A 23,999-nucleotide genomic window follows, 5' to 3' on the forward strand; every position below is an offset into this window, starting at 1 on the left:
GAACCAGGCAGAATAAAGATTCGAGCCTGCATATCCTGTCCCCTAGGTGACTGCCCTAACTACTGGATTCTGTGCTATTTTTGGAGATCTTGCTCATCATCTTTTCCTCACTCCGTTGTACACAGAGAGTAATCTTGAATGTGCTCCAGGTGAAAAGGTTTTGTTTGACTGTATTACAGTAATAATTTCCACATCACTTCCTGAGCCATTTAATTGTTTGAGGTAAAACTTGAACAGATTCTGTACTTTATTAATACTAGGTTGCCATCTTTATGTATATGCTTACATTGCTTCTAAAGCTTCCAGATGAAGATGCATAAAAGTTGCTTTTAAGCCTATACTTAGGAACTAAACAGTTCATCTGATTTTCAGTGTCAGTACTGAGCTGTTCCCTGTTGCTTTCATACAGACATAGCTGCCTCATTGGTTTTTTTTTTTTTTTTTTTGCTATCATTTTTTTTTTTAAGAAAAACCTTGGCTATGCCTATATTTGCATTATTTTGCATTTTATTATAAACACTTCTGTATGCTTGCAATGATCTTAACAGCACCTGCTTATGCATTCAAGGAATAGTAATTTAGTAATTAAAGCTAATAAACAGAACTTTCTTAATTAAGCTGTGTAGATCTGTGTTACCATACAATTTAAGCAAACCTGTGTTTATTTCAGCGTATAAAATCTGAATGCTTTTGGTAACTTGGGGCAATTTAGTACAGCCTTAGAAATAATGAGATAATTCTTTTACATTGCCCAAATTCCATGTGCAACAAACAAAACTGAATTTGTTTACTGTAATTTCAAAAGCATTTTAACTGAGTTATCTGGATTAAGTAAGGTTTTCATGTGGCTGCATTTACTACCTCAGTACAGCCATAGGGTTTGTTTGTGGCTGTTTTTTGTTTTTTTTTAAATCAAGAGAATCAATTTACCACATTTAATTTTACTTCCTGTAACACTCAATTTTTCAATTGCTGATTTTTTATAATTTTTTTTTTTACTGCACTCAAACTCCTAAAATGTATCTATCGTCTACAATATGAATCTGAAGGAGGTTTATGAGCCATAGTACTGTTTAAGTACATAAATAAAATCCACATTGTTTCCCATAAAGTAATCTTTTCTGTACAAATGCAGAAAAGCCTATACTGAATGGATTCTATTACAATACAATATAGGATTTCATATTGACTTTAAGAAGCATTATCACCTCCTTGACTAACCCTTAGCTGCCAGCAGACGCTGCCTCAGGCCAGTACACACCTAATTGCTCGGTAAAAAGGCCGTTTCCCTACCTCATTGAGCCGGATGATGTGATAAATTTGCCTCAGGTACTCGCTGCCACCTGGTTTGTGGCAGATATCCAGGACCATCATGTTTATTTTCTGCTCAGTGAATCCAAGTGCAATACCTCCTTCCTCTAACGTTGCACCTTCTCCTGTGACTGAGGCACTAGAATACAGAAAAGATGCAAATATTCTTAAGTTAAATTTCTAAAAATCAAAGTATTAACACAAATTCAGCTAAAACTACACGTTACAAAATCTTACAAAGATTTGGCTTGCACAAAAGAAATGTTTCCGTAGATATATCTCATAAGCCTTTACAGAAATATATGATAAATGATAAGCAAAATTTTTTTATTATACACATTTTAATTGTTTTAAACTGAAAGATGAAAACATAAAACATTCTTTACTCTAAGGACATACAAGCAGCATGCATTTTTAAAAATTTTCTTTTCCACTAGAGAAGTACCTTTGCTACTAGAAATGACATTTGCATTTGATATTTTTACATTTTCCTTTGCCTGTGGCTGCACATATTAAAGCCTAATTAACATGTCAGAAAGGTAGCCATTTCTCTAAGTATAGGTTAGAAGTTTTAAACCGAAGTCTTTTTCTTCCCACTGGTATGGTGGTAACCATTTCAAAGGTACCTATTTGCCACTTGTTGCGCCTTTTGCCCTGTACTGTTCCTTGTTTTTCTTCTTAAAAGCATTTGTGTGAAATGGCTAAAAAAAGTATCTGAAGGTGACTGCCCCAAACGCCTTGAAAAACATGCACTGAGAACTCTGAACATTGTCAGACTGCTCTCTCTGCATACCAACGTAAGTCACCGGTTTAGTATTGCACATTGACAAAGCCTTAAAAAAAGAAGTGCTACAATGAATTATTTTCCTCAGATATTAGAGCTGCAACAGAGATATATGCTGGCACCTTGACACACAGATGTGTCAAGAACTCGAGAGACCAACAAGAACATGCTTTCTCTATTCTACAGTCATTACTGGATTGATTTAAAATCTCTCAAAGAAGCATGCTGAATTATTAAAAACAAATAAATAAAATTAATTTTTTAGAAGTAAAATCAAAAAACTCCCAAAATACTTTGGTATAGTCGGCTGTAAGTTGCAGTTTACTGTTGAAAGTGTGCCATGATTACAAAGTCGGTTCTGCTGAAAGTTGCTGTTTGACCTGCAGGCTCACTTAAATGCTACACAGCTGCTGGACATTAAAGCCGATACTGCTTCCACATGCAGCTTCAGAACGTCCCACAGAGCAAATAGCTTCAAAATACAAACTATAATTTTGTTCTTTGCTGAATGGAAGTAAGTGATACTCTGTTATTATGGTGTATTTTACAGAAAAGCCTCAAAGAAATTGATCTTTAAAATCAAAGCACACTTAAGGCCGATTGTTCCACGCCACATATAGATACAACCTGAATTTCTTGTCAAACTTCTTAGCGACTGACATTGAAAAAGTTGAGGACCTCTGACAAAGGAGTTTATCAGTGTCAGTGCCCAAATTGTATCCTTTCCTGTCCGTCACTGTGCAGGTGAAGCAGATGATTGGATTCAGTCAGTGCAATGATTAATGAGTTCCTCTCTGGATTTGGGACTGCCTATCAATCATGTCATTAGGAAGAATGTGCCCTGAAAGAGGCAGACCTCAGCCAAGGAATAACTGCATTCATCTTAATCTGGATATGCACCCAGCCAGCCAAGTCAGGGTCACCATGATGAAAAACAATAATCTTCAACTCAACAAATTACTTTGCAAAGACAGACGTTTCTTTTCTTCTCGGGATGCATGCTCTTCAGAATCCAACGCAACTGTTTACAGCTCTGGTGCTACCACAAAGTGAAGGTTATTTTAATAAATAGCAATGCTTTCAGGCAGTACATGAGGCTGGCAATGCCTACAACTGTCACTTCCTGAACCTTTCACTGAAGATTTTTTTTTTTTAATTTTCCTAAAAACTAAGTTGAATTTCTGTGCCACAATGGAAGAACTTATGTAGCTAGCAGTCCTGATAACAATAATGTGACACAAAATCAAGCATGACTTTTGCTTATGAAAATCCAGTGCACTTCAAAGATGTTTCCACAACTGGGTAGGTGAATCCCAAACAAATTTTTGAGATTTATGGTTTTTATTTTCTTCTGCATATTGTATCTATTAAAAGTCTATAAACATTTATGAATATGAATATGAATATATACATATATAAACACACGTGCATACAGTTACCCACAGAAATCCTTTAATTATGAAAAGGTTTTTAATTATGAAAAGGTTATGAAAACAAAATTTTACACTAACTTAGATTTTCAAGTATAATCATTCCTATTTCAAACAAATCACGTAAACATCACAAGTCTCCTCTTGAATGATCTGCTTTTAGTTTAGTGATTATGTGACCGCTACTCAACTGATATTTGAATTTCACCTTTAATTTATTAGTCTTATAATTTGCATTTGTAGTATTTTATCTCTACATTGAGTATGTCAGCTATTTATTAACTAGCTCATTTTTTCCCCCAGAAACTGACTCATGATATTTGAATATAAAATGGAAAAATAACATCTATGCTAGACTTTTGTTGCAGAAATCCTACTGAAGTCAGGGGACTTCGCTTGATAGCTGCATCATATAGGTACTCCCTTGGAGACCAGGTAATGCATTCTTCAGTTTCTTAAGCTTAAAATTAGGGGCCCTAGTTGCAAACGAGTTCTCACTTCGGTTGACACTGCACACGTACAGAAAACATTTTCCCACATTCATTTCCTGCAGTCTGATACCTGATGGATAATACAGCATTTTTGTGGTATGCTAGAAAGAATATAGAGTAGCATATTAATCTAAAATTCACAGCTTTGGAAGTGCAAATACTGAAGTTTTAGTTTTTAGAGGTTATCCACAATACTGTCTCACCTTGCAGTTCTATTTTTTTAAGAAATACCTAGTCTCTCAGTGACATTAGAAATTGTATTATGGAACCATTATGTTAAGTATCAATTTACACATTATCATTAAGGGGTTTTTATTCTATGACTCTTTCAGTCACTGGCATCTGGCTTCAATCTTTTAATCACTGGATTAGAGCTTGTAAATTAGTATTAAATGGAAATGTAAAGATTACAAAGGTCAATGTCAATGAGCATTTGTGTGACACTATTACTGCTTAGTGCTGCTCATGGTAACTGACTACTCGCAGAAACAGGATACTGTCCCTTAAAGCACTGCATGAGATCCTGTTCACTGGTATCAGTGACTTCGACCTACAACCACTATATCCTTTGTTTATATGGACAGTTACTGTCAGGATAGCAATGACTGCAACCTTCAAGAATAATCATTAAAAAAAAAAAAAAAAAGAAGCAATCTTACTCAATAAATTTGTTGACTGCTGAAAGTAAATCATGTAACTCCAATAAATCTAATATTGGAAAGCCAATGAATAGTATTTTTACAGAACCGTACACGACTTCAGCATTACAACAGACTGGACTAGGAACGCACTGACACGTATACAACTCCTTAAAAAATCATTATAAGGACTTAAAACACTTGGACCTTAATGTCAGATCTGCAGGGAAGGTTGGTATTTCCTCAGAAAGGCACAGCAGGGTACTCTCCCTGTCCTGTTTTGATACATCCTACTTGCCTTCAGGGTTGTTACGATTTAAAACAAAGTATGCTTACTTTTTAATCACAGATGAACACTGAAAGCTTTTCATAGTCCCTCCTAATTTAATCACCATAGCAAAATTAATTTGTAAATATATTGTGGTCCCTTCTAGCCAGTGTATCAGTCCACACTCTGAAAGATACACCAGCTAAATTGTCCACATTTTTGGACGATCATGAAAATATCTAAGTACCATGAAGACACTGTTCCAATGAAACAATCATGTTTCAGCAATACAATTAAGTTGCAAAAACAGGCTATAAAGCCATCGATATTAAAGAACTAATACATTTCACATAAGATCACTGTTCACCCATTTTTTAAAAATTGAACAATAGCCATAAACGTGCCAATAATCCAGTAAAATAAAGAACAAACAACAGCATCTGAAAACTACCACATTCTTACCAGTCTGTGCTCAATTTTCTTGCCTTCAGCAATTGGCTTTCAATCCAGTTTGGTCTTTGCTGTTCTATGCTTTGTATAACCTTCTGGGTTACTTGCTTAGGACCACTTTTCTGTTTTCCCATAATACTTTCTAAGCACACACGAACTAAACTGAGTTTTTCTTTGCTCCATCTGTCAAGTGTTGCACCTGTTAAAAGTTCTGCAGTATTTCCATCCTCAAATATCCGACATATAATTACAATCAAGTTCCAGACAAGCAGACCAGCTTTCTTCAATTCAGCAAAGTTTCTTGACATTTTTCTCTCAGCCAGAAAAAAGAAGTACTTAATTGGGGGAGGCAAACATGCAATCACTGTAGGTAACTTGCTGATTACAATAGATACTGCTTGAGCTGCAAGCCTTGTGAAGCCTTAAAAAAAGAAAGAAAAGAAGATATGATTAACATTAACATTCTCGTTCTATCACTGCATGCTTCTGAATGTTGTATGATAATTTCTAACTTTCTTTTGTACTGAAAATGGGTAAAAAGCTCAAGTACTCAACACTGTAGCTTGACTTCTATTGTGCTTCCTCCACATAAATCCCACAAAATCTAAACAATAACATGAATTAAAAACAGAGAACCTAGAAAATTTAGAATTCAGACTGTGATTCTCTTAACAATTAGTCCTGCTGTGCACAGTTATTACATGCTAAATGAAAAAGGCAACTTAATGGCTAAAAAGTTTTCTACAAAATTTTAGGGTAATATTTTTTCAACTTCATGAGTGGAACATGGCACCAAGTGTCTCAGGATATTAGATACCTTCATAATTTTTAATTTTGTATCAATCCCTTTCTATGTTCAAACCTGCAAAACTTCAGTTTATCAACTTTCATATAAGTACGCACGCTATATAACACTGTATTTTAAACATTCCAGATATTAAAAGTAGCTAGAGTAGTAACTACAGAAAATATCCTGCTCAAAGCCCAAGACATATCTAACATGGAAAAATGCACGAAAAGGTGATCCTGGAGCAGAGTCAAAATCTAAAAAAAACCCACTGAAACAAAACCCAAACAAACCAAGAAAACCCCTGACTCATTGCAGGGGTATTCTCAACTTGTTTGGAAGAAAAAATAAAATAAAAAGCAAGCCAGGTCTCTTCTAGGTGTCACACAGCCAATTTCATTTGTCACTAAATCTGAGCCTTACCTCTCAGCTTGCACATCAGTTCAGGCTTAGCAATAGCCTAAAAAAGCCATACAAGTGCTAGATTACAGTGAGATTGCAGCGAGATTGCAGTGAGCACACTGCTGCATAAATGTGCCTCAACATGCAGAAGAGAAGATACATGGCAAGAATGGATTCATGCCATGGCTTGCCCACAATCCACCTATTCAAAACTTCATGCCAGAATATACTACAGTGATACTACTGTATTGAAAATAATCAGGTAATACTTTGTGGCAATAAATTTATGGTGAAATGTTTCCACAAGTTAGCCTTTTGAAATGACAGATGCTTTAGACACTGTAGGCTATGAATGTATATACCAGAAATTAACTTTACATGTAATCACCTTCAAAACATACCCTATTATGTATATTATTTCTCTTTATTCAACAACAAAGCAGTAGCATATTTCACAACACTTTCAGTGCTATTCAAACATCAGTTGTTGGGATGTAAAGTTGGGATGAATAAATTGTAATCATTTCAGTCAGAATTGCGCATCTAAGTCTAAACAGTCCTGACTAAAAAGATGACTAAGGAAGAACTGGTTACAGCCATTAAGACAAGAGCATAGGCACCATGCTCTGCTCTGCCTTTAATCCCACCTTAATACTGCCAGGTGCTAAAGATATATTCAGTACTACTACCAGTATTAGCATCAGTACTATTACTAGCATCAGTACTAGAATGCTGATTATTTTGAAAAGTTTACGTATTCATGGGCATAAGTCTCAAGAAAGAATAACTGAATTTTAACGCCAAGTACTTAAAAAAAACCCACACACAATGTTTGGAAATTGATCTGTTCGTGGTCAAACTGCAACACTCACAAACCGTAACTGCTCAATTCTGTTATGTACTCATTAAAGTGGTAATGACCTCTTGTGACAAATTTATAAAACAGAATAAATTTCACCCACATTTCCCAGATTCTTTTCTCTTCATTTCCCGAGGAGTGTAATTCCATTCCTTTGGAACTGTTTTCAGTAAACTTTCAGGAACTATTTGCTTGTGCTGGTATGTTCCGTAGTTTTCTGTTGCCTCCCATGAATGCATCAAAGAAATTATCTGCTTCACTATACCCTTGACTGAATTAATCAAAGTCAACTTCAAGCATCTGATAACCTCTGGCTCCGGCTCACCACAACTGGAAACTTCAGAAGGAAGAGTTATTAAATATTCAGTACGTGTAGTAATTTGTGTAAATCTGTTTCAGAAAGAAGTGTTTCAGAATTCTTATGGAAAGAAAAGTAACGATGTTATGATTCATAATAACATAGACTTATTACTCTGTTACAAATTAAAGAAAGGCATATAAAGCAAAACAATGTAGCATCTTGTGCCATCTTAATATAGTACTGACAAAAATACAATGTAATTTATTTCTTTCATCCTCATTTCTCCATGTTTCTAAAAAGTTAATTTAAGCTGATTGATGTCTTCCTTTTTATATGGAATACATTAAATTACATGTTAGACATCAATGAAGCAAACAGATATACCTATTTTTTTCTACGTCCTTCCTTGTATTGATAGTACTAATGAACTTCTATTTGTTAGATACCCCAACCTTTACGCTAGAGCACAGCAGAGAAAGAAAAGCTATTTTGGAAGCAAAAATGCATAGAAATTATAGTCATCAACAGGGAGACAGCTTGTTATCAGAGATTGCATGTTGAAAATGGACCATCCTGAATACAGTTATTGACATTACAAAAAGTATCAATCTTCTCCGCATTCTTAATACCACAGAGAATTGCAGTTTCTCCATCACCACAGAGTAGCAGTTCTCAGGCAGAGTGATGCAGGACTCATCCAAGATGTCTTTTGACATGTTAGGTCCTTTGCTCATAGTTTTGCTTGTCTGTACTTTCTGCTGATCTAAGTTTTAGTCTTCTCTGCATGACCTTTCTGGACGTTTCCATGCAACATTTCTGTATTTTTCTTCCTCTCAGACTTTACTTTTTGCAATCCCATTTTTCCCTGAGGAATACCTGAGAACTTTTACCACCAGTGTTTTCAACTTCATGATGTTCATAATTCTGTTTCCCCTCTTACATATCCCATTTTCTTCTTTTTCTTTTGAGCTTTCCTGCATTTCAGCCATCATTTGCAAGATCACCCTTCTAAACTCACCTCTCTTTTCTGGTTGAACACTGCTTTTCCCTGGGGGCAGAGTTAGTTGGTCTAATTGTGAGGGCAGCTCTCCCTCCACTTGGAAAATCAGGAGCCCGTCTGCCTCTTGCCAGCAGAGCCTATATGCCCATCAGACTATACCTCCCTCAACAGGAGTCCTTCCTTTTCTTTTACCACTCTCCTTTAATTGTTTCTTAGTTTTCAATTGTGGCAAAGGTCTGGATCTATTACGTGCACAGAAACAAAGAACCTGTATTGGTAGAGAGCTACAGAAACCATCTGCTGCCAGCCTGCTGGTAAGACAGATGCTTAAGGAAAGCAGACTCGGTTGACCACACTGCTCCATAACCTCTGCTTTCTTCTAAATTTTCACCAGTCCTGCCATGAACTTGCTCTAAACACTTCGATCACATATAATTTTAAAGTAAGCTACCATCATTTCATCTGATTTAAAACTGATATGCTCTACGTGTCTGAAAACTGACAATGTTTAACATCAGATTTTAAATACTTATTAACAAATTAAATACCTGTCATATTGTATAAGCACTTCCACAACTGCTCTTTTTCCATGTATGACTCAAAAGCAATGCCAAGAGATTTGGGTGATAAAGTGCAGTAAGACAGTACCATGAAGATTGTTTCGATCAGAGTAGGCTCTTTGTTATTTATTTGCTCTAAGAGAGAACTTTGTTCATCATGACTCAGTACTTCATTTCCTTCAAAATAAAAAAAAAAGGTTACAATAATTTCCAAGTAATTCAAGTTCACAGTAATAAACAGTATTAATCAAACTGCAAACTGTATCTGAGTAATATTTCAAACAACAGTAATACAGATACTGAAATCTGATTTTCATTTGCATAATGACATTTCACTGTCCTCCTGAATTATATGTAGCCGTTAAAAAAAAGACTCATACATGTTTACAAACTATGGAATATGCCTACTTAATTAAAAATGCACACAATATATAATGGACATTTGATTATTTACTAAATAGTGATCTGAAGTAAATTGTACCACTTCTGTAGAATCACAGTCAAAAAGTTATTACTGCTTAAATCCTCTTACCAATGTATTAGTCACGTGAAATAACAGAACTCTAGTTATATAAAATAAAGCAAAGTAGCAGCTGCATACTGCCCAAAATGCGTTTGCTTCGTTTTTCAGAAGATGAAATGAAGAAATCAGTTCTGCAAAACAAAACCTCAGCCCTGCTAAGATACAGATAATTGTGTCTTTACAGACAACTAGTGAATTTCATAGAGTTGTGAGGTAACAGCTTACCTAACATGTATTTCTAAATGTTTTTTATAACCATTGTAAAACATTCTCCCAGCCAAAAGACAGCGATGTGGCTAAACCTCTTCGAACCAATGCAACTCAGTGGCTTTGACTTGTGCTAACGTCAAAGGCCACAGTTTCCTACCTAGCTGTGGAATATGGTTTTGATGTGAACAGCCATAACATAGGACCACAGCCAGAGCCAATTAAACACTTCTAATTTAAGTTTCTAGTTTGCAAAACGGGAAGTTTCTATACAACTGATACAGATAAAATTATGCTTGAAAATGTCCTTGTTTTATGTCAGTCTGGCTGCCCTTATCTTCACAATCTGTGCAGGAGAAAGACAGGAGAGACTAAATTTCTAGGGTGCCTTTTTTGAGTGGTTCAAACAGTCTCCAAAATCCACCACAGTGGAAAACTGCTGTTTTCTACCCAGCTCTGAATGACTTCAGAACGTTGTAAAACTAAAAAATATCATTTTACTCTCCTCTGAATTGCTAAAATCGATTCCACACATTCTTGTAAACCACTCAGTCTGGGCAGCCCATAGGATGTAGAAAGCTGAAAAACAAGACCAGTGATTTCACAACCAACAAGCTCTGCGTTTTTCTCCCGAAGGAAGAATGCAGATCACCAAATCACAGCATGGTGGGGGTTGGAGGGGACCTCTGGAGACCACCTAGGCCAAGCCTCTGCTCAGGCAGGCTCTCCTAGAGCAGGTCACACAGAGTTGCCTCCAGGTGTGTTTCAAGTGTCTCCAGAGAAGGAGACGCCACAGCCCCTCTGGGCAGCATCTTCCACTGCTCGGTCACCCTCAAAGGAAAGAAGTCCTTCTCAAAGGAAAGAAGTCCTTCCACGGATTCAGATGGACTTTCCCGTGATGCAGTTTGTGCCCGTTGCCCTTCGTCCTGCCGCTGGGCGCTACTGAAAGGGGCCTGGCCCCCTCCTCTTGACACTTGCCCTCAAGTGATTTGCAGACGTTGACAAGATGCCCTCCCAGCCTTCTCCTCTCCAGGCTAAACCAGCCCAGCTCTCCCAGCCTTTCCTCAGCAGGCGGGTGCTCCAGCCCCCTCATCGCCTCTGCAGCCCTCCGCTGGGCCCTCTCCAGTGGCTCCCTGTCCCCCTTGAACTGGGAAGCCCAGCACGGACACAGCACTCCAGATGCGGCCTCAGCAGGGCAGAGCAGAGCAGGAGGATCACCCTGCAACCACAGCCCTACAACCACACACAGATCTCTAAATCTTCCTCTTTATTCCCCACGCTGCATGTGTTGGTGTACAGGCATTTCAGACATGTAATGGAGCATGCAGGTTTCCCAGGAGGGGAGCAAAAGGATCCACCATAGCCACACGCACCCCTGAAGTGGCTGGCTGCCTGGTACTCATCTTGGGAGGTGGCTGAGGAACACACATCGCTGCTTTGGTTGACCTGTCTTATTCCTCAGTTGTATGCGATAGTGTGAGCACTGCGCCACACTGGACCACTCCCCCTGAGTCCTTCGGTTTAAATCCCGCCTCACCAAGCTGGCCAGCCTGCAGTCGAAGAGTCCCTTGCCTCTTCTAGACAGGTGGATCCCATCCCTCCCTAACAGGCTATAGTCAAAGAACATCCCATTGTCACAAAAGGCAAACTCCTCATGATGGCACTGGCCACAATGGCAGAAGTTGATGTGCATTATATGTCTACTTCTGTTTGCATCCTTTCCTCTTACTTGTAAAATGGAAGACAAAATAACTTGGGCACCAAAATGTTTCACTTGCACCACCAGGGTTTTATAGCCTTCCTTGATTCTGCCCAGGTTCTGGCTTGTGGCATCATTCGTGCCCATGTGAAAGATCAGAAGAGGATAATGTCCACGCTTTTGACGAGGTGCGGCAGCCTCTCAGCAATATCTCGGATCTCAGCTCCTGGAAGGCAGCATACCTCACGTGCTTCCCTGTCAGGCTGGCAGATGGGTGCCTCGGTGCCCCCATAACAGAGAATCACCCACTGCAAGCACCTGCCACTTCTTTTTGCAATAACCAAGGTGAGCTTATCAGCAATAAGAATTTTTTTTAGTCAGTCAGCTATGAGCTGCCATATTTTGCTGAGACACCTTCCAATGTCAAATGCTTCTGAGCAAAGAATCAAATGAATTCTGCTAATTCTCTCAAACCAGTGATATGTTGTCTAATATGGATATGACAAAGAAAGAACCAAGAAAGCACAAAAAGCAGTTCCAGAAGGAAAACTCAGAGGTATTCAAATTGTGAGATGAAAATCTGAATTGAACTTTGGTTGTATTACTATAAGGTGGGTTTTTTAAAAAAATTACTTTAACCAAATTCTAGGGAGGAGGGCCTCCCATGTAAACTTTCTTTGCAGAATATGATGGGAAATGGCTTTGTTTAAAGGGGCTTTATGACTTGAAATTAAGCCTAAATTTGCTTTATGATCTTGCCACTTGGAAAGTTTCAGTCACAACTTATAAATAACTTCTCTCATCGACTTAGTGCTACCAATAAATGTAGATAAATGGAAAGAAGTATAAAGGAATTCTGTAGGGGGTTACATATATATCTTCTTATAACTAGTGTATCATACAAGCCCTGTGCTTTTAAGCAGAGATCTTCAGGAATCCACTGGGAAAGCATTCTGAGGCTAAACGTAACAAGATATGTAAGCTTTCATCAGCTTTTTCTTGTTCTACCCTGAAGCAAATGTTGCCCTTGTTGTAAGAATATCTGACCCTTCAAAGCTCAGGTTGAAACGAGTTTTCTGACTGATGAACTGGCATGGATCATAGAATCATAGAATATTTTGGGTTGGAAGGGACCTTAAAGGATAATGTCAGTTGGTTGAAAGGTTTAGCCAGTTGATCAGTATAGCTAGCTAAATATTATGAATTAGCAGTCTACACAAAGATAAGTAGATTTCTCTTGCCTTAGAATTTTTCTTCAACGTTTATTAGCTCACCTGTCATAACATTAAATATTCATCTTACTTTGAACTATAATGCAGCCTTCTTGTTAATCCTCACATAAGAACAGTATTTATATGATAGGCATCATACTCATTGCCCACCGATGCTTCCCTATATACATATACATATACATATACATATACATCTTCCCTCCACTCACTGCATTTATGTATCAAAAGCTAATCTGTGAAGGGAATCTAAAACTCCTATAGGTAGCTCAAAGGAGATGCTTCTTTCTCATTTTAGCAGGACTTGCATCATACATAAATATGGCTATATACTTATCTTAGCTACCTGTTAAAGAGAATCTGCTATTTGTTATTTCCATATAGCATAATGTTCCATATTCATGGAGGATGACAAAATAGATAGAAAATGTTAATATTATTAAATAATATCTTTATAAGAAAAGTATATATCTAGCAAATAACAGCTATGCCCTAACCAGTCACAATGAATCATTCTTCCTATGACAAAATAATGCACTTAACCTCCTGGGATAGTACCACGTATTTTAAAAACATATCTTCAGAGAGGCAGACTTACAAGTGTAATTTATCCATATTTCTTTCTTACTGATAGAAATACCTCCCAGTAGCTTGCTGACATTATCACACTCATCCAGCTCTTATCTGCCACTGGTTTAGCCATGAAATGAATCTTACTGAATTTAGAAAATCTTTTGTTATTGACTCTAGACTTCTCTTTCCCTAGTGAATCCTTACAAGACAGACAAGCTATAAATAGTTATGCTGTCTTTTTTGACCAAAAGAGGTAGTCAAAATTCAAATTTATACATGCTGTTTCATTTAGGAAGAGAAAGTAAAGATGGAACCAGTTATTTCCGATATGGTACTTTTACTTCCAAAGAGCATAAAACCTCTGCTTTCTTTATAGTTTAAATCACAGCAGCTGATGAAGAAATAAAGAATGCAAAAAAGATATACTTTATTTGTTTATGGAACCAAACCTTTCGGCAGGCACTCTGCACTACTTGCTTCTTTGCTCTATATTCTCAGTGCTTCTTCTGTCACTGGCTTCTTTCCTATTCTTTTTCTGACTGTGTTCTGGTAGATCATTTTACTTGTCTCTCATAGAGTTGCTCCTCTCCAATGCAATCATCATTCTCCAATCAGTCTTGACAGCTAAAATCTATTGTAAATTTTGAATATGGCTTCATTTTGGCAGAAAGTCTATTATTTTAGTTTTTAATTCCAGAAAGAAATTTTAGATCATATTACTTCTATATTGAACAAAATGCAGACCTTAACCCTACGTAGTCCAATTTAGTAAAACCCAGACAATAATATCCCCTGTATTAGCTGCCACCTGTGAATCCAGTGACAACTAAAAAGCTCAACAGAAGACAAAAAGACTACCCATAAATTATTAACATACAAGCAAACTACTTCTGTGCCCATATATTTATACATCACCAATCTTGTAGTATTTTACTCTCATTCAACTCCCTTTAGAACTTTTTCTCCGTAAGCATTTAATTTTCAACTATCTGAGAAGATACTTCGATGAATGAATCTCTGGGTTAATGGCTTCTGTGAAATCTATCTTACTTGTGTCAAACAGAAAAAATCATTACTACCAGAATACCTCCAGCATTGATTTTATGGGATAGTACGTTGAAATTGTGACATTCTGATAGCCAAAATTTGAGGAGGCAATATTAAATGTAGTCCTATGGCCACATTACCTCCTTTATATTACTCCATGTATTGGGATTGATACTGGAACAGGTTACCCTCTTAAAATGTATTCAGCGTAGAGCTCTACTGTAGCAAGAACTTCCTACCAGCAATGACTAGGTCTTTGACAAGCTACCCATATGACCATATATTACAGTCACAGAGATACACAGATATATCACAAAGACTATCTTCACACTTTGTCAAGAGGAAGAATATAATTATCAGCAGGGCTCTGTAACAGTCCAAATGGAAATTACTATTCAATATTTCAGAAACTCCATAAAATCTGTTTACTGTTTTCTTTAGCTTATCACTGGAAAGTCATCAAAAGGAATAGGGTACCTGATTAAGGTTGCTTTTCTATCAATCTTCCAGTGAGATTTACATTGTGCCAGTAAACCCTTCTACCATTTCACCACATTGGTTATGCAGGTAGAGTATCCAATAAGTTTATCGGTCTGATGAGTATTTTGAGGAGACACCACTTTTAAAATAAGGTTCTGACCTTTTGTTGTTAGGCTACCATGATACAATTTGCTGTCATGAAGAAGCTAAGAGAAGTTTCAGGTGTTCTGGAGTCCGTACTCACACACCTCATCCTGAATGATCCGCAAATATCTGGAGGACAGAGCTATCTCTGCACAAGCATATAAATTCCTCTAAGAGACTTACCTGTGCTCTCCTAATGAAGACAGTGTTGCTGGTTTGATTTTTGGGATAAAACTATATTTCCCCAAAACTGTGTGTGCTTGAACCGCGGGACCAGCTCAGTTGCTAGTATTTCCAGTTGCCTGGTAGATTGTGTCTCAGGATTATTAAATCCATGGAGTTTTTACAAGGAAGTACAAAATTAATGACATTCAAGTACTTGAAACAAAAGATTTAAATTGCTATACAGTTTAGCTAACGCCAGGATTTTAATGGAGATGGTGATTTATTTAAGGAATGTACATTTTCTTTCATAATAACCCACTGCTGTCACTAAAGGTTTAGTCAATTCCTAAGTGAGATCAGTTGGTAAAGTCTGACTGTTCTTTTAGGTTAACTTACAAAAAACCTGTGCTATTTACCTTTAAATTACTAAAATTTAATTAATTTAATGAAATATAATTACAGTTTAATTAGTGCCTAAAATTTACTTTAAAATGCCACATCACACATTGTGGCAGTTAAAGAGCTCTTCACAAGGAGCAAAGAACTGGAGTGAGGAAAAAAAATAATCTTTCCATTCTACGATATATTTTCAAGTAATTTCTCTTGCCAGGAATTGGTTTATAAAAGCACAGTCTTAGAAAAATCTTTCTATCTATTAATGTGTAGGGAGTTGGCTGTACTGCACCACAGAGTTTTACCCTCTCAGCAGGAAAACCTCCCTTCCCCACCCTGCCTATGTGTGCACAATAAATTATCCCTTTTTGAAGCAACTCACATTTCTTTGGGTCAATTTTCAGATTTGCAGCTTTAAACTTATCACAGAACATTTGCAAATGTTACTATCAGTTCTTATTTCAAAGTTTTAGTGGGGACCAGGATATCGTCCAGGTTTAATTGCACAGGTGACACAATACCGTCTTCATTAGTCCCTCAAATCTGCATCGCGTAAGCCAAAAGTATTAGGTGAAAGTGCCAATGGCCTTGTCCTGCTGTGAAAGCAGTTTTCTTCTAGTTTATCTCCACATGCCAGTATTCACTTTAAAGTTGTGTGTAGAAAATGAAATTAAATCTCTGTAACAACTGGAGCCTCACTTACTTATTGTAATGAATATGATTTTTTTAAAAAAAGGAATACATTGCTTTTTTTATTGTACAACATTAACTTGGTGCTGCCATTTCTACTCCTTAAACGAAGTACCTATGAGGCCCAAGGACCAATGGAAGGCCTTGGATGTGTGCTTCTGACAATCTCCCAGAGACCTCTTTCTTATCTGCTGTTGGTAAATTGTGAGGTGTCTGTTGACTGCTGAGGTTCCCTTTGGTGTTAACCCTCTGTTGGGCCAGTGTAATCCAATAAAGCTATTGCTTTTTATTTTATTATGCAAAGAACTCCTGGTTCCTGGAAATAAAGGCTCTCAAATGAAAAGTCACAGACTGTTCTGCTGGTATGTCATGCATTTAGAGCAAGTTTAGCAGAAATTGTCAGAGTTCACTTTCACCCTTCCTGTTTTCTTATTAGCATCTGCTGGATTCAATGACTCGCATTATGCAAGCACCACTTTCTTTATTCCTCTATTATTTGTTGCTTGTCAAAATAATCCATTTCTGTTTCATATCCATGGGTGATAAAGCAATTGTGGTAAAAAATTCTGCCAAGAAAACTGCAAAACTGTTTATTCAGAAAACTAACACAGTACCAGCTACCCTTCATTATTTCTCACTGTAAAGGCACACGCTTCACTCACTCAAGAACATGTGTTTTAAGAAATTTTCTGAATGCTGGACCTACAGAAAACAACTTTAGGACTATATTACGCTGTAATTAACTGTAACTCTATTGAATAACACCTTGGTTATTTAGACTCGTAGTTTAAGTTATAGAGGTCCAATATGCAAATCTGATTTTTTGACTGTTTTTTTCAGTTGCCTTTATGCAGCGGCCATACACAATGGAGACAAATCAGCAGTTCAGTCTTGCGTATCCTGATCTATTGCCTTTAGTATTTTTGATGCGATAACTTCATATGTGAGGAGCATTTTAGTTTTTACGTACGTTATATATATACCACATCATTCAAAAAAATTACAAAAATCCAAATCCTGTCACCTCGCTGTTCAGACAGCTTATATAGAATTTCAAGAGCTTCAACAAATATGATAACCTTCTAGTAATATTTAGCAACAGTAAACCATGCATACATGCATTCCCCCAAAATACTCCTCCTGATGAGAAAACTTTGCCAATCCCAACAGTAGTCCCTACTATGACAGGGAATATATGGTATTTCTGACCCTCACCAAGCGACAACCATATGAGAACAATGGGATTGGCAAGTAAATTAAACGTGCTTGTGTGATGCCTACTGTAAGTATCCCAAAGTATTGCTACATTAAAAAAAAAAAATGTTATCGTTATCTAAAATCATCAACATATAAGCACCTATTTAAAGAAAAATCTTGCCTTCCGGCCTGCTTTTCAAAGAAAAATGGAACAACTGAATGTAAAAGAAAGTAAAATGTGAGAAGGCTTTTCCTATTCAAAAAATTCTTATCATCTAGTTAAATACCAGGGAGTTTTGTTATCACTAGGGCAAATCACTCAAAAACTATGGTATACTTAGCTTTTTATCTGTTTTCATGCATAAGACTTCACATTGCAAAATTTTGCTGTTGATGAGCACGTAATTCTTTAAGCCTTTTATCCTACTGAACAGAAGAATCCAAAACTGTCATTGCCAGTAGTATAGTGTAGCTTATTAGCCCAACTTCCCTTGTACTAATACATAACAGCTCATGTGCTAAAAAAAAATTAGATTATATAGCATCAGAAAGCTGCTGTACAGGAGAATGAATACAGAATACAATAATTTTATCACTAGGTAATTAACCCTATTGAAATTAATTTAGAAGATATGGATCATCACAGGTTTTAACTTTCTCTAAAATGGAAGTTTATTCATACCAATATTGTAATTACATTAATGAAGTCTGTACAAATAGCACATTTTCTAATTCAAGGTAGTATATATTTCCCCGAAACTCAAGAGGTTGGTCAGTCAATAGATTAATACATTCTGTCACTTAATACCTGTGATAATTTAAGCAGCTAGTGAAATTCAATACTGGATAACACTAGGGTAGGAACATGATCCTGATAAAACATTTGTCAGTCTTTGTAAAAGATGACAGGTATTTGAATAGGCAAGCGGATGTAGTGCAGCTTTCAGTAAGCTGACAGAAGTGGAAGCAATGTTGTACCCCTGACAAATGTTAGACCACTTTAAAATGACAGAATCAGAATTGTGGTATACCTAATATTATGTAGACCTAAGAGTTTTTCTGCGAAGTAGGGAGAATTCCTTTGCTAAAGAAAGACAGAAACTGAGACCCTCATTCACTATTACTGCAAAATTGCGTCAAACAGGTGATTATACTATTAGATTTTCAAAAAAACTGATCATTGGATCCGAAAGCTATTAAAAGGAAAGATGTGATAAAGTTTGCTGCTTCAAACACAGTATTAGCAGAATGACAAGAAACCATGTAGAGCCATTCTTTTATTTGTTCTACTTTCATAACGGCATTAACGAGAGTATTAACAACAGGAAGAACACAAATGTACTTCTAGAATGCCTACAATGATAAACATGCAGTATCCTAAAGAAAACCTCTAGAAGCTTTCCACTGTTGACCCATAATTTTGAAAGTGATCTTTCAGACAACTAATCCACACTTTTAAAAACCTGAGTAAAGCAGTTGTGGTATCAGAGCTCTGTTAAATTCAAATTCACTTTGACACCTCTGCATGTACTAAAGCAGCCTATTTTATCAAATTGTAGTCCGCTCTGAAACTATGAATACTCAGATTGACTGCAAAATGTTCTCATTAAAAGTGTTGCACTGATAACTGAATGGCCACTGATACCCCCAAAAAGTGGCTGACAGCCTTCCTTCAGTATTTAAATAGTTAAAAATGAATTTGCGTTTCTCACTGATGTAAGGATTGAAAGTATAAATACTTACTTGAACTTCTCAGTAAAATTTTCACTAAGAGACAATCATGATGTAGCAACGTTTCCAAAAGCAAGTTCCAATTACAGTATGGCTGGGATAAGAGCAGTTTCAGCTGACCCTGGGCTGCCATTGCTCTGGCTGATGGAGTCCTTTCAAAATATAAGATAAAGACAGAATAATGTAGTTAATTTATCTATGAAATTAATATCCTTAAAGTGCAGATGTAATGCTAACTCCCTTAAATGTCAATTCCTCCCAGATTACTCTGAAAACACTTTCATGCTTGCTTACTTTAAGGCAGCTCAGGGTAGGAATTACATTTAATCTCAACTAGCTAAAAGCAAATTAACATTTGATAGTCTGCCAAAGTTATAACTGATACAAAGCAACCTCCCTTATCTCTTTCATGGAACCATGTTTGCCTTGTTCTACCACGCAAAAAGGATTTTTTTTGTGCACTTGAATAAATTCAAGGCTATTATTCTTTAGTTTACTATTACACTAATTTTTTAGTAACAGCTCTGAAGTGTCCTTGATGAAGTATATGAAGCTCTCAATTAAAAAACAGAGAGAATGCTCAAAGGGGCTGCAAGATTCCACATCAGGTTGACCAATTCTTACATGTCCTGAAAAATCCACCTGATATATTAAACCAGTTGGATAACTGCTCTGACAGTAGGGAGAAGTGAGAAAGCATAGCAGTACAAATTCATTAGCTTTTAAGGAAATTGCAATTTGTTTTCTGTTTGCGGTTTCCGTGTTCCGTAGAAGTTTAGGTTTCCCAACAAAAATATTCCATGGCTTCTTCTGAACTCAGCCAGTGACCCAACACCAAATGCTGAACTCACATTGGAGCAATTAAATAAAAATTAAAAAATATTGCTAAAAAAAAATAAATCTTGTCCTGCAAGATATTTATCACTTATTGTATTTATTATTTCCTCCTTCTTGAAATGTTTTTAAAAAAGAAGTTTTCAAAATCAGGTTTTGGATAATGTTTTTCTTTGAAAGCTTAATTTTTCATTATTTTGAAGGCTTTACTAAATTTCAACTACTTAGCCATTGTATTTATTCTATTTTGGCTTCAAGTTTATACAATAGTTGCTAATGCTGAAATTTTATGCACCGCATACGTAAACTTTTATGCACATAAATTTTACATGCACCAGTGTAAAAACTACATATGCACTGATGCGTTAACTATGCAGGCATAGACATCTGCCAGTACACACACTATACCTTCAGCATCAGTTGAAGCCTTCTTCATCAGGAGCTACATTTTCCTGTCAGACTAGAGAAGGATTTATATGCCCCTGCACATATACTTCATGTGCCATTTACACACAGCTACTGGGACAGAGCTAAATTGGATTCATGCATCTGTTCTAATGGAGGGCAACTTCTCTGTTATGTTGCACACTTCTGTGACCATCTGACTCAGCCAAGTGTGCCATCACCCAGCCTGGCTTGCATCACACATGAAAAAAACCAGAGATGACTACACAAAAATGCTGCTCTTCAGCCAAGGTTGACATACAGACAATACACCTAATACAAACCTACAATGCCCGGAAATGAAAATGCCAGCTGATGTACTCCTCTAGTTTAGTCTCTCACATATGGATGTTTACATTACCAGAAAAGCAGTATGCCACATAACTTGCAGGACAACCTTGAAGTAACCTAAGGAAACCAAGCTTCCATAATCCCATTTCCCAGCAGGACCTTCACATTGTGCACTTATGTCAAAACTTCACAGTTAATACTGTAATAGCCGTTTTCATAAAGAAGGATTCTACACAGCACAGCTTTAGGGGTTTTAACAGTAAAGCAAATACCTATGAGTTAATAGCAATGTACATGCCATGAAATCCTACGTACAGCTTTTGTGATTTACACATGATGACGTAACACTGGCTTAGCAATTACATTTTTCCATTTAAGTGCATACTAGATTCTGATATTATTTATCAAAAATATATACATGTGTACATTTAGATCCTGACAAAACTTGCAGCCAAAATAAAGTTTCCATATTTAAAACACATCTTGCATTCAAACTTTCAACATTAAGGCTCTGAGTTCTTCATAGTATTATCTTCATTTCTGTGTGTTCAAGATTAGCTACAGATTATATAAACTCTAACACATGTTAAGAGTAGCTAGTAATTAACGTTTAAATTAAAACAATTACTGTATTCATACTAGAATTAGTGCTGTGGCTGAAGGCAAACTCAACGCTTTGCTAATTCAGCTAAAATACATGGGCCAGTTTCATTTTCTTTCTCCCTTGAATGCCACATTATCATATCTAATAAGGTCATTCATTGTCTTCAAAATGTAGGAAAAGGGACAAGTTTGGTCACTTAGATTTATGAAGGACAATATTTTAAATTACTTTAGAAATAAATGCCATTTTTAGAATATTTGAGTTGAAATAAAACTTGTCTGTCATTGACCAGATGGGAAGTTATCATGTTGTAATATACACCAGTTCTTGGCTCTTTAAGCCTCTTGCAAATTGAAATGTACAATGGTGTGACTCACTTGGAGGAAAAATAAAATATAGCAGATATTCCCTACAGCCATGAAGCTAGCACCAATAAATGCACTGAGAAGTTTTGTAACGTGCATATGGAGAGGCATATGTTCTCCCATCCTCATAGCTCAGTACTAGTGAAAATAAGACTAGCCTCATAAAAAGTGACAAAAGGTGAAGTACATATAAATATCACACATATAAATGTTCAGTTTTGTACAGTGAAGGAAAAAAAACCCAGAACTCTGATTTGCAAATGGTATGATTATAAACCCCAAATAAAGCAACAAATGAATCGTAATTACCACTAAAAAAACCTGTAATATAAATTATCAGCAATTATTTAATTTAATAACCAGCTATGTTATTTTGGTTGGTATCCCAGACAGAAAAAAAGAAAACTTCAAATGGTAAGTTCAAGACTTTATAAGGCAAATAAACATTAACGTAAGTTCTTGTTAACCACATTGACAAAGATGTTGAAGTCAAATAGATATAAGAAAACAGACAGTAGACATTTTTAGGCATGAAAAATAATGTAGTAAATCTGCTTAAATAGTAAAATTGTAAACAAAATAATTTCAGGAACTAACAAAATTTTGTCTTGAAATACCATGCTTAGGAAAAGAAAATACCTAATATGCATATTTATGCCAGGTTAGAGTCTTCTGTTAAAAATTAGGTGGCCACAGTTGGGAGGTGTATAATGGCCTGTGCTTCCAAGTTTGTTACGGACAGTGAACACACATTTTTATTAGATGCAAGAAGTAAAACAATAAAACTATTCAGGAAGAATTAGGATGCTCTAAAAATAGACTTTTGCAATACTTTAACATAATGTGTCTTGCTAATACTGCAAATACAGTATTTCAAGAAAGAAAAGCTTCCATGACATAAATATACAGTGCAAAACCAATAAAAACACATGAACACCTCAGAATATGTCCCTCAAACTACTTCATTACATACAGGATCTTTAATTGTTTTTTCTGAGCAGCTGAACGATGTGTTGTTAAAAGAAAACATAAAGCACTTTACTCACATAATTTACTCATTATCACCAGGACAGGATACATAGCTTCATATACCTGGAACATCCTCACACAGGTACGCTAACCGTAACTTAGAGATATGCTTTCTTTTGGACTCCTCACTTTCCCATTTGGAGATCAAGAAGATGTATATTATCTCACCTTTCACAATGGCAAAATATGTAAATGCTGGATAGCTCTGGAATAGTTTTATGCTACTTATTCAAGACAAATATGTCCGAAATAGCATCTGTAAAATCCTAATTCCACTTCGAAAAAGAGAATCGTGTCAGACTGAAATAGCACCAGCATTTCCTTTACGTATTTTTTACACAGCAGAGGGTACTCACTTGTGAAGCCATTTTCTACAACTCATAATTCGCAGCATAATTTAAATTTTGAATACTGGCCTTGGATTAGGGCATCAAAACGCTTATAGTCTTTTCTACAGTAAGTCCTTAATGAAGCATAAATGTTCCCAGAAATAGAGTAGATCCCTTTTTAATTGATCATGCAGTCATTCCCTCTCCTATAGCCCCCCTCCTCCTCTCCTTTCTCTCCACCCATGCATAACTTAAAAAGCCAAAGGCAAATTTCCCCCAGGCTCAACTGAGAGGTAAAAACACATGATCTTTCAAGCTTCAGAAAAACTGAAATTACTCTTTCAAGCAGGGAAAAGGACACATTCTGAATTCAACAGTTACCCACTCTGTTTGGCACTTTGGTTAGCCAACCACACAACTTTGATTCAGTGACAGCATTATTGCCTCTGGTTTGGCAGTTATCAGAGGCACCAGGGAAGAGATAACAGTGCTACTGGACATGTAGTCAGGAGTGAAGGCTATGGAGAGAAATCAGCATGTTTTGTGTAGCATGGGGCAAAATCAGAGGGAAGATATTGTGAAGTACAAGGTACAACATACTGTGCGTACAAGATAAGGGGTAATAAATCCACAGTACATTGGTCATCAATAGGTCACCACTCCTATGACAATGTATTCCTCCAAAATATAAACATTCTTTCTCAGAAAACAAAATAGTGACTCACAAAAGCAGGTCTTCATGAA

General features: G+C 36.5%; 1 protein-coding gene across 2 annotated transcripts in view; it reads right to left on the reverse strand.

Annotated features, from left to right (window-relative positions):
- Nucleotides 1–23,999, reverse strand: part of KIAA0825 (KIAA0825 ortholog) — a 252,911-nt gene that overhangs the window by 125,403 nt on the left and 103,509 nt on the right. For both annotated transcript variants that reach the window (XM_055790172.1, XM_055790173.1), the window contains 5 exons: nucleotides 19,372–19,511; nucleotides 9,270–9,458; nucleotides 7,524–7,757; nucleotides 5,385–5,793; nucleotides 1,294–1,450 (listed from right to left, as the gene is read on the reverse strand). In XM_055790172.1, coding sequence (XP_055646147.1) covers nucleotides 1,294–1,450; nucleotides 5,385–5,793; nucleotides 7,524–7,757; nucleotides 9,270–9,458; nucleotides 19,372–19,511 — 1,129 coding nt within the window. The remainder of the gene's footprint in view (nucleotides 1–1,293; nucleotides 1,451–5,384; nucleotides 5,794–7,523; nucleotides 7,758–9,269; nucleotides 9,459–19,371; nucleotides 19,512–23,999) is intronic.

Source organism: Falco peregrinus, chromosome Z (genome assembly GCF_023634155.1).
Source record: "Falco peregrinus isolate bFalPer1 chromosome Z, bFalPer1.pri, whole genome shotgun sequence".
Lineage (NCBI taxonomy): Eukaryota > Metazoa > Chordata > Aves > Falconiformes > Falconidae > Falco > Falco peregrinus.